The sequence below is a fragment of the Sinocyclocheilus anshuiensis genome, unplaced genomic scaffold, assembly GCF_001515605.1.
Source record: "Sinocyclocheilus anshuiensis isolate Anshui unplaced genomic scaffold, SAMN03320099.WGS_v1.1 scaffold3087, whole genome shotgun sequence".
NCBI classification, from domain to species: Eukaryota; Metazoa; Chordata; class Actinopteri; order Cypriniformes; family Cyprinidae; genus Sinocyclocheilus; species Sinocyclocheilus anshuiensis.
In genome coordinates this window covers 2315-17625 of record NW_015544122.1, presented here as the reverse complement: position 1 = coordinate 17625, position 15311 = coordinate 2315, and the positions used below count along the sequence as shown (strand labels likewise).

The window sequence follows — 15311 nt, the reverse complement described above, 5'->3', positions numbered from 1 at the left end:
ATATCTATCAAGAGTGAAAAGTGAGGCCTGCCAAAAGCAGTACTTCAGTCCAGGTGAACCAAATAAGGCTTATCTGAAACCAAATATAAGAATAATTCTCTGTTTGGTCAAATTCAAATCGCTCAAGCAGTGGGTTCTCATTGCTAATCTGAGCCCAGCAAATAAGAGCAAATGATTAAAAGAAACAAAGAAAGAAAGATACATTAGAAATTTAGGTTAGTTAACAGTCTGTTAACAGTCCAATAAAAATTGCTCCATTTAACCCAACATTAGTGTTAGAACGAATAACTGTTGCATGTTATTTTGAACAGGGGTGCATTCAAAGTAGGGGTGTAAGAAAATATCATACACGTGAGTATCGCGATATTTTGTTAGACGAAACTGTATCGATTCTCAATTTCGTTTTGAATTTATATCCCAACCGCTAGATAGCAGTCTTCTTACCTCTGAACTTAAACAGTGACAAAGTGTGTGTTCCGCTCCTGCAAGGTTTGTCCAGTCCCGCCCGCTCCCGCAAACATAATATTGCATAATAATTTTCGCGTATCAGGGATCCACTATCAATGGGGAGTATTTAAATCTCTTTTGAATGAGCACTCGCGCTGTTCACTTTCACTTTCGATTTCGCGATCACGCGCACTCTGTGTAAAGGGAGCGCATCTTACGATATAAGATATTTGTCAATGAGCTCCGGATCCGTTGAGTAGCAAATCCTCCACCATGGTCTTGTAGGTCATCCCTCCTCTCGACCCGTGATCAGTCAAATCTGACTCTTGCAAGCACTTAATTGTTCCCTCTTTACTCGTGCTGCACAAAAAGTGGTTCAGTAGCATTGAATGTTACAGGGACAGATTAATACAAATGCAGATTACACTGTGTTCTGGTAAAAAATCAAATATATATATACATATACAACATATCGTATCGCAACCCCTGTATCGTGATACGTATTGTATCGCCAGATTCTTGCCGATACACAGACCTAATTCAAAGCAAAATAAAAGTTTGTGATTGTGCACTTAACATGCAATGACACTATTGCAGACTGACTGGTTTTGACACTTCTTTCTAAATGTATGAAGCCTAGTTATCATTTGCTCTGTCAGTAATATGCACAAATATTTCCATTATTTGACAATACATATATGCCTGAACCTGCACTCTTAAAAATAAAGGCTTCAAAAGGGGGTTTTCACATTGATGCCATGGAAGAACCATTTTGGGTTCCTCAAAGAACCTTTCAGTTAATTGTTTTTAAAAGAACCTTTTTCCATTATAAAGAACCTTTTGTACAATGGAAAGGTTCAAACATCACAATTGTATTATGGATCCCCATAATAATCAATATCTGTCTTCAGCCACAAGGCCTCCTGTTATATCTGAAAATAAATACACATAAGCCTAAATATGAATACACATATTAAAGTGCACTTCCTAAACTTTAGGAAATACCATTACCCAGGGCTAAACCCGCAATGTCCTCAAATCTGAGATCCACCCTTGCTGGAAAAAAAAAATCAAAATACATTATTAATGCTAACCACTTGTCCCGAGATACGTGCAAGGCCTTTAGATTCCCCAAACGACATTTTGCACCGTGGTACATTTGGCAACTCGTGCTTAACTTCCATTACGTAGGAAGCTTGAGATCCCCCACCTGTTCGGTCCATTCCAGAAAACCTTTTATCAACGTTAATAATTCATTAGTTATTGTTTACATTTGTTGTCGCGCCTTATGCCTCCTCGTTTATTTTAATAATTAACCGTAATTAAATAAGAAAGACGACTAAACAAACCTCTGGACAAGAGTTAGTGGGGGATCTCGGGGGATTGAGAACATCCGCGCTGGTGGAAAACATTCCATCGTCTGCGCGGACACATCCTCCTCTCCCCTGGTCTCCATCTTCCCTGAAGGCACATAAGCGTCCCATAAACCACCAAACCTCACCCAAGTTTTGACTCCACGTAAACGTGGCCTGCCCGCAGGATTTATCCAGCCTGCAATCTGAATCGCATTTAAAGCCACAAGAGACAAAGCAGGGATTCCTTTTAACACACGCACTACGTGGCGCGAGTGCAGGTTTGAAGAATCTTTTATCGTTGCGATCAAAATCACAGTCGAGCTAATGCCAACACGGGCTGAAAGATTTAAGACGAGGACGCAGTAAATCAGTGTGATAAAGGTTTGGGGCTTCACTCATAAGCCGTGGCCTTTATTGCTCACATGTACTGCGTCTGAGACACCTTGATACAATTAAAAAATAAAAAAACATCTACACGTAATAATTACGAATAATACAAATTTATCAATTATCAACTCCTGAGACAAAATACTTCACTATGAAAAAATGCATACATGTCCACATATGCAAATTATACCAAAAAAGCAGCCTACTTAAATATAGGCCTACCAAATATATGATGAATACATTTCCGAAAGTCATTTGAGGCCTTTTTTTCTGAGGTTAAAAGTAGAAAAAAATGTGTTGTAAAAATGTTGCAACTATGCAATTTTGTTTTAACATATTATTAATATTTAAAAACTCTTGTCTGCCAAATCAAAGTCAGTGTGGTGTAAGATTTTTTTGACAACAAAGCCATAAAACAAAGAACATATCTAGAAAAACCACATAATTTGACCTTTTGATGAATGGGCAACAGTTGAGGTCAAGCAGTGTTACCTATAAATATTTGCATTTGTAGCCTATATAGTGTAGGCCTACATTAAATATTTTGTACCTTGAAATATATTTGAAAGGTTTATTTCAAAATGGTTATACCAGCATGAATAATAATAACAATAAAAATCTTTTCAAGAACGTGCAATGTGTTTAAAACTGCATTTATAAAAGATGTATCCTTTTTATCTAGGACATTATTCGCCACTGACCCTACTGTTTACTCTTCACTGTTAACTGGATCACCACCAATTGTCCTTTTCGCCGACTCAAAGCAAATATTGAAATATTCAAACTACTAAATTGACGGCTGCAGAAGCACTACAAAACCTTTAAGGAAAAACATGAACTTATAGTTCATGACAGCATAAAACTAGGATAAATACAGTAAAACAGGAATATAGCCTAATTAGAATTAGACTTGAATGCGCATGATTGAACGAGTGCGTTGACTAGGCCGCGCGATGCAGCCCTGGCAAAGGACTGCAAATATACTTTTAATTTTCTTTAGTATTATTACATAAAAATACACACATAGGCCTATCCTTTGAAGAACATGTGCCTCTTTAAAAATAATAGCCTAGGCATACTGCTTGCATGCACTTTACAAATGCTTGCCGTTCGGGCCTACTTTACATTGGGGGGAAAAAAGACCTAAAGCTTGTATTAGCTTTAAAAACAAAAACGTAATAAATAAGAAAACAATTATTCGCCACAAAACAAGAGCCGCCGACTATGCAAAATGAGAGAAGAGGAGATTTATTTTAGACACACCAGTGGACTGGATTCAGCGACAGTTTGGCATGACCCAGTCTGCCGTGTGGGGAAAAGGAGAAAGGCCTATTTGCAGCCAAGAAATTGAAGCCAAGACCAAAATCGTCTAAAAATTAATAAAGAAAGAAATTATAAAAAAAGAGGCAGCGTAAGTTTATACGCCTATAGGACATTAGCTATTGAGAATTCAATTAAGCTACTTGTTTTAAAGACCTGTCGAATGTCTGCTACAGGAATATTTAACAGCCAGAAAGAGCGACTGCCACAAAACCGGGCCAAACTGCGCGAGGGAGGCTCTCCGAGATGGACGAGATTCCAGCCGCCGCAGCTCGACTCCTTCAAGCGGCGTGAAGCACAAACAAGCCCCTGCGCGCATATTTGGCACACGACTGCAAATGCATTTTCAATTTACTTTTCATTTATTTATTAAAACACACGCATCTTTGAAGAACACAGTTGCTTCTTACAAAATAATAGGCTACTCCTTGTGCAAAAAGGCTTCAAGTGTAGGCCGTCAGAGATAAAGGCTATATATTTGGCTATATATATTGGCTATAAATTCCAAAACATAGGCTACATTTGTGTTCAAATAGGCTACATGACTACTAACAGATTAACCACTGCTTAATATTTTTAAGCAGTATAGCCTATACGTGGCCAACAATGAAAGCGAGTTAAGGCTTTTTGCCAAGTATATAGACAGTTTAAAAGAAAAATGTCTTTCAAAGATTGGTGGCCGTAAATAAAGTCAGCTGTCAATTTGGCGTGAATTGCTCGGATTGAACCTTGGCCTGCAACAGCCTGCTGTCATGAAACTTTTTACGGAATAATTTAATTGTAATCCTGAAAGTAGCCTACTTTTATTACTCCTATGTTGATATTTGTGAAGTGTTGCACAAACAAGATCTTTATGCATAAAAATATCCTATAATAGGCCAGCGTGCGTATCATCGCTTCACATATAGGTTAATCAAGCTTCCAACATGCCTAAGATTATGAAGAAAAAAAAGGTTCAGCAATTATGAATGAATATGGATATATAACATTTTTTAATAGCACATCTTAAGTTGTATGTGCATATAATTGCCTATTGAATAACGTCAAAACCAAATTTCTCTCATATTAGAAATAAACGCGTTTTAACACATTTGTATTCTCCTCCGTCCATTTATCTACAATAAAATAAGCATACTAAACTAGCTACTACAGGAGAACAAAACACATCCCTGAAATGCACATGTAACATATTTTGGAAACATTTCTCACTCAGGACATGTCTCTGAACTCGGGTGCGGAGACATTCACGCACGGCAGCTGTTGGACACACCGTCGGGTCATCTCCTGAAACATCACAGCTTGGGAAAACAACTAAATGCATTTTTTTTACCATAACGTTTTATAGTTTGACATCGAAAATTCGAGCCGTTTACTATGCTAGACGCGCTTCCTCTCCTGGCAAACCCATCTCCTTTTATATAAAATAGATTTGGGAGAAGCGCCATTTTCTCTTCGATCCCATGTGCAATGAAACGCACGAGAAGAGTTCCGAAACGATAACGCGCGCGAGCTGGATGCTGGAAATAAACGCGCGGCCGATATTAATGTTCTAAAAAGTGCAACGCATAACTTGCGATGCATTTATTATTAAGCAGCAACAGAGAAGAGAAGACAAGACACGGCAAAGGTTCTACAATGCAGCATCCGGACACACAGACACGACTGATTAATTAAATGAAGGCATTTTACCTGTGTCAGGCAGTATGGAGAGTACATAGTTATCTCAGAGGCGGGAAATGAATCGCGTTTTGAAGTTGCGTTGAAGTTCGCCGCGTTGCTATTGCTCGCCGTCCCCCCTTGCGCCTACTCCATGCTGCTCTCGCCGCTAACCCCGCCTCGAAGGCAGAAAGTGAAAGCTCAGACTTTAGGAAGAAAAAAAAACTTTTCTCTCCTACTTGTTCTCTCCCCCTTCACCCTTTTCCTATTTAATAAAACAAAGTTTGGGAGTTTCTCATCCTCTACAATCTTGCAAAAGACCTACATTCATCTAGTGACAGAAAAGGTGAAATGCACAAAACTTGGGTTTATAACATCCATCCATAGCATTTAAGACCACAGTTTTTTGGAACTACTCGGATAAAGCATTGCCATAACTGCACACAAAGCATGCAATAAAATCATTTACATTTGGCACATGTTAAAATGAATTACAGATCAATATTTCCAGGTCAGTTCCGAGTAGTATTTCCCCCCTTATTTCAACTCCAAAAGCGACAGTCTTGTAAATGGAATAGAAATAACAAAATTTCAGATATTTTTCTAGTAAAGTTTGAGTAAATATGGTGTAAAATTCATAAAGTCATTAAGCCTTGGGAATCAGTGCAAATCCAAGCAAATATGCAAGGGTTGTTCCATGGCAGCAGGACTGACTGCATTCTTTGTCAGCATTCGGTTTGTAATACTTTTTTCCCCATACAACATTACTGCAATCTGTATTTCAATCAGTTAATGGAAGGTAAGTAAGCCCTCTCTCCCCCCTCTCTTATTCTATGACTCATCTATAGGCCCCAGTCCTGCATCACAGTATTGCAGGGTGGTCTCCTAAATCCACATCTGTTTTGTGGCAAACCACAGCGCCCAGGCTGCCTAGCGGCATGCTCAACTATGCTTATCTTGCACCTTCTCCAGCCGTGAAACTCTGCTGTGCCACTGCTGTCAAACTTTAAGAGGCAGATTAGCCTGCTCTTTTATTAGGACTGCTTTCTCATAGACCACTTAAGCCAACACCACAAAGGACACTTACCAATATGGCACAATTTAATCCAGGACTACAGGTTTAATCCAGCACAAAACTTAATCTGGGAAAACAGACCATGTAGTGTTAGGTAACCAGTCTTTACATTTTCCATAATTTACAAGAAATTGAATTTTAATAGACTGAAAAAATGGTAACATCTAAATTAATTTATTCAGGTTAAAAATATTATTTAACAGTGCTGAACCATATCAATGTATGCCAACAAAACATTTTTATGGGTTAAATCAGGCACAAATAATTATTTAAGGTAACAATTGCAGATTCCCACTTTTTGCAGATGCAATAAATATAGTTAGAGACCACCATCAGATTACTTTTTTTCAAGTAACTGTAAAGTAATGCATTACTTTTAAATTAACAAGACAATATCAGAGTTACTTTTTTCAAATAAGTAATGCAAGTTACTTTGTTTTCCCATTTATTCACTGACACCTCTCCTGTCACCGTGTTGAGAGAAACTGGGAGTAAGTGCAGAGGCAGAGACACTTCATTCAGCCTGAGGCTTATTAATTTCACATTTGGCGTGAAAGGGCCTTTACAGTTGCCAAAAATACAACTTTTATTTTATTATTTTGTTCTTAAAAATAAATAAGCAAGCCCAGCTCAGGTGACAAAAAGTAACGCAGTTAGTTACGTTTTTATGGAGTAACACAATATTGTAATGCATTACTTTTAAAAGTAACTTTCCACAACACTGGAGACAACCCACGAACCTATGATTTTCCATGATCCTGATCGATCACTATTGTGGAGGACAGACCCAACAATACAGCCAATATACAACAACAACATAAGGAAAAACACTGACATTAAGAGTTAAGAGCGAGGTCAGAGAAAAGGCACACAGGTTCGGCATTACCACATTGAAAGGCACAAATCCAAAACCACAGTCTTCGTGCTTCACACACACAGATCTCGTAGCCATTCATGAGGTGAATGAAAAAAACAATTCTGCTTTCAGCGCACACATACAAATACATACATGCAAGCACACGCGCACACACACCCAGTTCTTTGTTAAGCAGCCCCACAGTCGAGTTGCGGTTGCAGCAGCTAAGACTTCCATTAAAACTCACATAAGAGAACCATATGCGAGAGATATAGTTGGTGTATGTGGTTTTAACCCAAACACACACACTTTGCTTTTTACCATTCCTTTGTGGCTGGCAGTTAAATAATCCTGATGATATTTTATGTAGATAATTCCTGCAGCTGCTTCTCCACATAAACTCTGCATTCCTCTCAATGTTAACCACCGTCTTACCATATGAACATATAAACGCAGCATACAAGATTATTAACGGCCGATGAGATTTATGATGCACATGTACACACTCTTCTCTCAAAAAAAGCTTTACTACACAGGATACGAAACGGAAAATGAATCAAAAGCATTATAGATTATATCTCTGCTCTATCAGAGTTTCGATTCCAGCTCATCTTATCTCAATCTGAAGTCCAACTCAGTCTAGCCTGAAAGCAGATTAATTACGTCAGCCATGAGAAAGAAATCAAAGTTCAGTTTGTCATGTTACACTCAGAAAAATAAAGAAACAAATAATACGATCAACAATAACACGGACAGAAAGAGGAAAAAGGCTTGTACCCTGTAGGATTCAGGCACTAGGAAACACTCCGAGATGCCTGGACCTCGATGGGGACCTTCATGCACCAGATACGATTCTGTGGCCTGTAATCCAACACAAAACAGATAGAGCAAATTTAGTCATAGGGTCATACAAAGAATAACTTCTTGTCAAATAAATCTTACAAAGAGCTACATCACAAAGCCTGAAACATAAGACTTTAGTGGAACATACCTCAGTCAATCACATGGTCTCTAACTCTTTTTGTTTCTCCATGTTCTATTTGTGTTCAATGCGTGAATAAACCAGTATGTCATGTTTGTATGTCAAGTAGACAGTCTAACAGACAGCACATAGGCGGAGCGTTCATAAAGCTGCATGGTCTGGTCACATGCATGATGTGCATATATGTTCTGTATATACTGTAGGTTTCATTTGGATACTCCAATAACTGCTGGTTTAGAATCAGTTTCCCCATCCCAGCTCCAAACTTTCATTTTTATTTAGTTTTTTTTTTGGGAAAGAAGAAAACACTGACTCTAGATCAGTGGCTACAGGCAACTCTATCCTTTGCTGCATGTACAATGAAAAAATGTTTGTGTATATGATTTACTTTGAAACAATTTTCACTCATAAATTGCTAGTAAATTTCACAAATAAATAGCAAGTGACATATTGAATTAAATGAGATTAAATGTTTTTAGTTTAAGTTTACTACTTCAATACTTTATTGTCCTTTACAGGAAATTTGTCTTAGACTCAAAAGCTGCAGTAGTACACAACAACCATACAATAACAACAACAACATTATTAAGAGAAAAAAATACATTTACTGTAAATGCAAGAAACGATTTAGAGTGGTGCACTGCACACCTACATCGCCATTATAAAGAAGAGAAATGCAAAAGGAACCATTTGAAAGAGTAAAACTCAAAATTTCATAAACCAGACCAGGTATTCAACCAGGATCTCATTAAACAACCATCCACCATCTACACACACACTAATAATGTTCAAATATGAACAATAAACTTTAACCACAAATACACGTTTGTGTGCATAAATACATTTCAACATCCATTCCAGCACATATGCGCACACACAGTTTGCTCATAATAAGTCCCAGGCATTGGCACTAGGCTCAGGCAGTGGTAAATAACAAAGCCTATTCATATCCACCCAATGAAATGTTAGCTTTCCCAATTTTCCCTCACTTTTATAGGGTCTTTGCTACAGCGCACTAAAATCTCGTTCAAGCAGGGAACAATTGCTGATTGGCTTTATTAGAACATAAACATGCATTTTCATAATTAAAGAGAGCAATTAAAAAGCACATGTTACTCAGACAAGTTCACGGCTCTTGCTGTTCTGAGAAATTTGGTGAAAACAGAAGAGCTAAAGTGTGAAAGCCATGGGAAGGCAAATAGCAGTAAGCAGAAGAGTCCTTCACTGGTGTTTTGTGAAGCTCTCCAGCTCTTTTTAAAAAAACCTGACTGTCATTTAAAGAACATTAACCAAAAGCCTAGCAAAAAGTGACGCAATTGGAAGGTTTAAAGCACTTGCACAAATGTCAAAATCCCTGACAAACTCTGAATGCTCTCGGTTGGATTTCTTTATACGGATTTGAGGTATTGATTGACTCAAGTGTTTACTTTTGTTTAGTTTCAGGGTATTGATTACTCTCATGTTCCAGGAAATCAGCTAACCAGATTTCAGCATGCGCTCTTTCCGATGGCTCCCATCGCTCTGAACCGAAGCAGAAAATGGAAAACCTTCCACTGACTCATTCGATTTTTCTTAATTGAATTGACTCGATTCTCAACCCCTAAGATAAACCAGAAAATTAAAGCCGTCAGCGAGGCCAGGCCGCACAATCCAGCTGAACAAACTCAACTCGACCGTATTTTGCAGTGCTGAGATCATCCATTCATTTGTCTTGTCCACAGATGGAGAACAGAAGTCTAGTTGGCGCCTGGAGGAACTCTGAATTTCACTATTATCCTTATTTCGAAAGGAGGAACCTTCAGCCTCGTCTTCGCCTCCAAAAGCTCCTATTTTTCTGTAGTGAGCTATTAATTATATATGGGCTGTATGCATATGGAGCATATGCAGGGTCCATATGGCCAGCCCTCAGCCAGAATCTCAAGCCTCTTCTTAATTAACATTTTAGAGGCGAAACGCTCAGAGAAAAGAGGGACATTTCAAAGCAGCTCTGGGAGCCTCTGACCTAATTGGAGTCAATGGAGATGTATGTAAATGTGTTAATTACGACAAGTTTCCTCGCTCTCACTGATAAATAGAGCTCTTTGTTTAAAATGTTTAATTGGTGGGAATAACGGAATCAAATGAGGGGGTTCCTCCATAGGTCCTTATTGGGGGAAGAGAGAGAGAAAGAGAGAGAGGTGTATATGGGTTGGAGGCATATGGCAATACATTTGTGGTTTAGTGGAATGCTTAAGTGGTTAAATTCCTGAAATCTGAAGTTTCTCTCTCTCTCTCTCTCTCTCTCTCTCACACACACACACACACACACACACACACACACACACAGAGAGAGACACACACTTTTGTGGTCTGGAGTTTAAGAGTGAAGTGTGTAATTTCAGCGCCAAACAGAACTGCAAAATTGATGACTGTTTCAAACCACTTTCAAACCCTCATCGACTAAACTGGTGGTCCCAGATCCAAACTCATGTCATTGGTTGAGCCAATGTTATTTGAAAAATAACATAAGAAAATTTGAGGGGTTAATATCCATGGTAAACTGGTTAATGCGTTGCTATGCAGTAGGGTGGTCACTTAAAGGGATAGTTCACTCAAAAATTGAAATTTGCTCATCATTTAATCAGTCTCAAGTTATTTCAAACCTGTAAACAACATTAGATCTCACTGACTTCCACTGTATTGACAAAAAAGGCTTTTTTTTATATCCTTTTAATTTTTGGGTGAACTATCCCTTTAAGCTGTTTGCTGCAAATGGCTCTTGGCCCCTACACTCTAAAAATGTTTTGGCTGAACAAAAAACATTGACGCAACAGGTAATGCTTTTTTTTTTTTTTTTCTAATAAAATTATGTTCAACCAACAAACTACACTGAGATAACTGGCGATTTAAACACAAATTTGTTTACTACTCAAAATTTTTTAAATATAATTATTAAAAGTACAACTAATTTCAACATAATCCGCTGACAAATTTCAAAGTTATTAAAACAATATCAATTTTTAAAAAATCAATTAACACAAAAAATTGAGTTTAAATTACACACATGCAATGATCAACATTGTGTCAACAGAGCTCATCAAAATAATTCCAACTTCCAAGGTTTAATTAAATAAATTTTAGAATCTTTAACTTGCAACCATGCATTTATAAGTAAGAGGTTTCCTGAATTTGTTTTTAAAGTGTAGATATAGCCTGGGCCCCACAAGTTTATAATTTATTTTCAACCTGTTTGAAGGCCTTTTAGAACCTCTTAGAAAAGTAACAGCACATTGTTCCCCAACAAACCGAAATTACGCACCAACATTTAGTACTTAGGGTTAGCAGTTTTGAAAATTCCCAAAATATGACAATATTTCACACAATTAAAAAAAAAAAAATTCAGTAATTCACACACACAGCATTGCAATTATTTGTTCACTCCAACACAGAGACTACATATGTATCTGCTAACTTTACACAGAACATTCCCACTCACAACACACACACCTGGCAGTCCTCCACACATTCAAAAACCAGCTGGCCTGAGAACAATCAGCACAGGTCCCACTGATTTTCCCTTTTTTCACTCCTTTTTCTTTGTCTTTTGTTTGTCTCCAAACGACACAGCAATTACTATTAGCACCATTGCTTTTTATCATTATGATTTACTAGCTGGCAATACCGAGCCAAATCAGCATATAAACCTGTCCTCTATGGCAACCGCATCAAAGAGAGACAGAGAGAGTAAAAAAAGCGGAGAAAGGAGGAATGAGAGAACGAGTGCTATATAAAAGGATGAAGCATCCTTTCTCTGTGTGTCTGCCAATAGCACCTCGGGGAGAACTGTTGGAAAAATGTGATTTTTCACACCAGCATCTCGGAGGCAATAGCAGAAGGAGAAAAAGAGAGATGGAGAGACAGACCGATAGAGAGAATCTGGAATGAACGAGAGGCTATTAATTATTAAAGCTGTTTGGGGTTTTGACATGAGTTTTCTGGCTCACGCCAAACCCGGTTTGCACCCGGCACCTCTGATCTCCACTTTCACGGCTTGTCTTCTCCGTAACGTGCTTGTAAGGGCCTCTACGGGTGCTCCAGGTGTATCTATACATGCATGCATGCATTCGCTAGGAGTTTATAAGTGCATACTCATGAGCATTTGTGTGTGCAGGTGTGCAGTGGTGTTGTGGTGCTCGTTTGCACATGTTCATCACTGTTAATGGGCTGAATAAAAGTGAGTAGGTGGCTTTGCATTATGGCATCTCATGTGCCAACACAGATGCCACAAACACAAAAAGTCCTCCCATAAGAAGTTTACACCCAGAAACAAGTTCATGCAGCCATCCACCAATCACCGCAGGGCACTGCATCCATGGCAACCCTGGCATCTTGACAACCAGTCAATCTAGAAAAGACGGTTCTGGAATTCACAGCCTGAGCCGAGTTCTCCATAACTAAGTCCGTGAGTTCAGCGAGCAGGTTTGCGAGATGCATTTAAACCGCTAATTTGACCGAGTTCAGCGTGTGAGAATTCACTTCACACCGTCCAGATGCTTTAATCTGACTCAAGTGCTTGACCTCGCTCGTGGAGAATTAGTTTGCATTTCTTTTATTACGTAGGTCTCACAGGTGTGCTTGGCTGAAGAGGATGTTCATCACTTTGAAAAGATTAGTCATGATGTAAAAATGCTTGCTGCAGGCAAATGTGGCGTTTCATATTCAGATCCAGCCCCTTCAACCTGCAAAGGCCTGTCAATCTCACGTTTAAGGTCTGATTAAAGTACAAAATTCTCCATCTAAACACAGCCTGATGTGCTTGCTGTGCAAATATTTATTCAGACAAAATTACTAGAGCATGTAAATCCTAAACTAACACATAACTGGAAGTGAAGTTGCTCCTCTGAACACATTTCAGGTTCTATCACACACCTGTGTAAATCTAACACTGTAGGTATAGAGAAATTGATCACAAGTATTGATCTGATAAAGATATAATGCTGTTCTTTTTTTTCCAAAACTGCCTCTTGTGCTGAAAAATCCCTGACTGAATATCTTTTAAGATAACCTACCCTGGCTCAAAAGATCAACCTGATAGGTATTTCAGACATGACGAGATGTGCTGCCAGCTTTCATCACATTACAATGATATTACATCTCAGCAGTTGTCTTCTGGCTGATGTTTTATTTGTTTACTTATTTCTCTTTTAATTTACAAATGACATTTAAACTACTGGTAGGCTATCTTAAGCAGGTACATCACAACACTGTCCTATACATGCTAAACCCCTGAATAAAACCTCTAATAAGAGAACCTTCAACAACCTCATAAGACAATCTATATGAAATAGTCTTGTAAACTTATATTAATAAAAAAAATTAAATTAAAAATCCATTCTGCTACAGATAGTTTTACATCTTTTTAAAATCAATTTAATTAGGCTTCAGTTTAGATGCTGCTTTTGGAGAGATAATGCCATCTAAATAAATATTAACATTCAAGTACAACCTAAAATTACCCTAAAACTAAAAAAAAAGAAAATAAATTACAATCAAGTCTCATGATATTTAAAAATTGAATTACCTGTTACATTAATTTAGATGAGACTATCTTATAGACTAATTGTTTTGTATCTTGAGGAATCATAATCATCATTATTATTAATAATAATTACATTATTATTATTATTATTATTATTATTATATTCCCTGCTAGACACAGAAAAACAACATTAAATGTTTTTGGTATTTCACAGCATTTTCCAAACAACAATGTTATTATAAAAGCTATTAACTGCGTGTTGTACGAGAGGTGAAAGTACAGGCTATTTTTATATTTGAGCGACGAGTTGTTTTGTGCTTTTTCAATTTCTTAAATAGCTCTGCTTTGATGTTTGAAATCTGTTGGCTTCGATTTCTGCAAACAGTGGGAAAGATATTGATTCTCACAGCACGTACCATTGTAGTTGAGGGGAATTTGCCAGCACTCCTCAAAGACCCGTTTTTCTTTAAACCTTCAGCGTCCAAAAGAAGAGGAGAGGGAGCGGGGTGCACCAGTCGGTTTCTTCGGTGATACCGGAAGCGAAAAAAGAACTCAAGTTTCCCAGAGCTCGTTCCGTCTGTAAAAGTAAAGCTTTCTCCGCCACTTTACGGAACGATGGATTATCGCCGTCCCCGGGCTCTGTTCGTATAATGTAGCCTAAACTGTTCCGTTTAAAATATATTTCTCCTGCTGTCATCGGCCGAACGATGGAGCCTCGCTGTCGGCACCGACCGGGGAATTCACAAACTCGGTTGAAATTCTCCGCGAGCGCCGGTGGTCGCAGAACTGCTTGTACGAAGACGTTCTGCGTGACAGTGAGTGATTTTCTTCGTCTTTATGTCCTGAAGTCAGTTCCTGTTCCCGGACAGAAGAACGCGAGAGGCGTCCACAAATGCCGTTGCAGTCAGGCACCAATACGCGCAGCGCATGCGACAGTCTAATCCGTAGACGCACCGAATGGATTTTATGCCTGTTGTCTAAAGTTTACTGAGGCTGCATTTAAAGCACGGGAGAATAAACGTCCCTTCCGCGCGAGTAAATATCGGTTCAGTCGACCCGAAGCTGCACCGGGGTAGCGGGTCGGGGAGGCGTCGAGCTGGTCAATTATTGATCAATGTAGCAACTGGCAGCGTGTGGCGCTCCGCGGCCGGCCGGTGTGGCAGCTGCAGCTTTGGGGCATTAGTAGGGCTGTGGGGAAATCATGGACGGCGCGGATTACTGAACACCGAGCCAGACTGTACACACAGGGATAGACGGGTAAAAAAAGTAAATAGAACACGACCAAAAGTGCTGGAAGTACAGAAATACCAGAGTTCTTGCTTGCCCTCTCTAGTCTACTGATGATCAGTACGCGAATTATTCAGGGGGGGGAGGCATTTTAGGATGACTTTCTGTCAGTAATTTTCTGGGCGCAATCGGCTGAGGTTCGGCTAGCGCAACCCAAATTGTCTTTTGGCGCCCCTAGCGCAGTTGTCTAACTCTCAACTATCTTTAAGACATTTTAAACAAACAGGGTAGACTTTTGTGAAATGTAAGTATGTAAATTAATGTAAATTAACAACGTGATAATGACAGCTTTTGTTGGTTATGTAGATGTAAGATCCGCTGTAGCGATCGATCAGCTGTTGATGTTCGCTACCTCACGCGAAGTTTTTTTTTTTTGCATTAGTAGGCTATGCATTGAGCGTACAATGACTAAATTGTACGATAACTTT

At 38.7% G+C, this 15311-nt stretch overlaps 1 protein-coding gene across 13 annotated transcripts in view; it reads right to left on the bottom strand.

The window, feature by feature from the left end:
• LOC107694826 (nuclear factor 1 X-type-like) overlaps positions 1-14941 on the bottom strand; it is a 98612-nt gene extending 83671 nt beyond the window's left edge. For 4 of the 13 annotated variants that reach the window (XM_016494509.1, XM_016494512.1, XM_016494522.1 and 1 more), the window contains exons 1-2: positions 14013-14936; positions 7874-7957 (exon numbers count right to left, since the gene is read on the bottom strand). In XM_016494509.1, the coding sequence (XP_016349995.1) occupies positions 7874-7957; positions 14013-14015 (87 nt within the window). In that variant the 5' untranslated portion in view covers positions 14016-14936. Of the gene's footprint in view, positions 1-5198; positions 5343-7873; positions 7958-14012 lie in introns of those variants that run through there. The other 9 variants (XM_016494508.1, XM_016494518.1, XM_016494519.1 and 6 more) reach the window with 5 other exon arrangements.
• Positions 14942-15311: the final 370 nt, after the last annotated feature.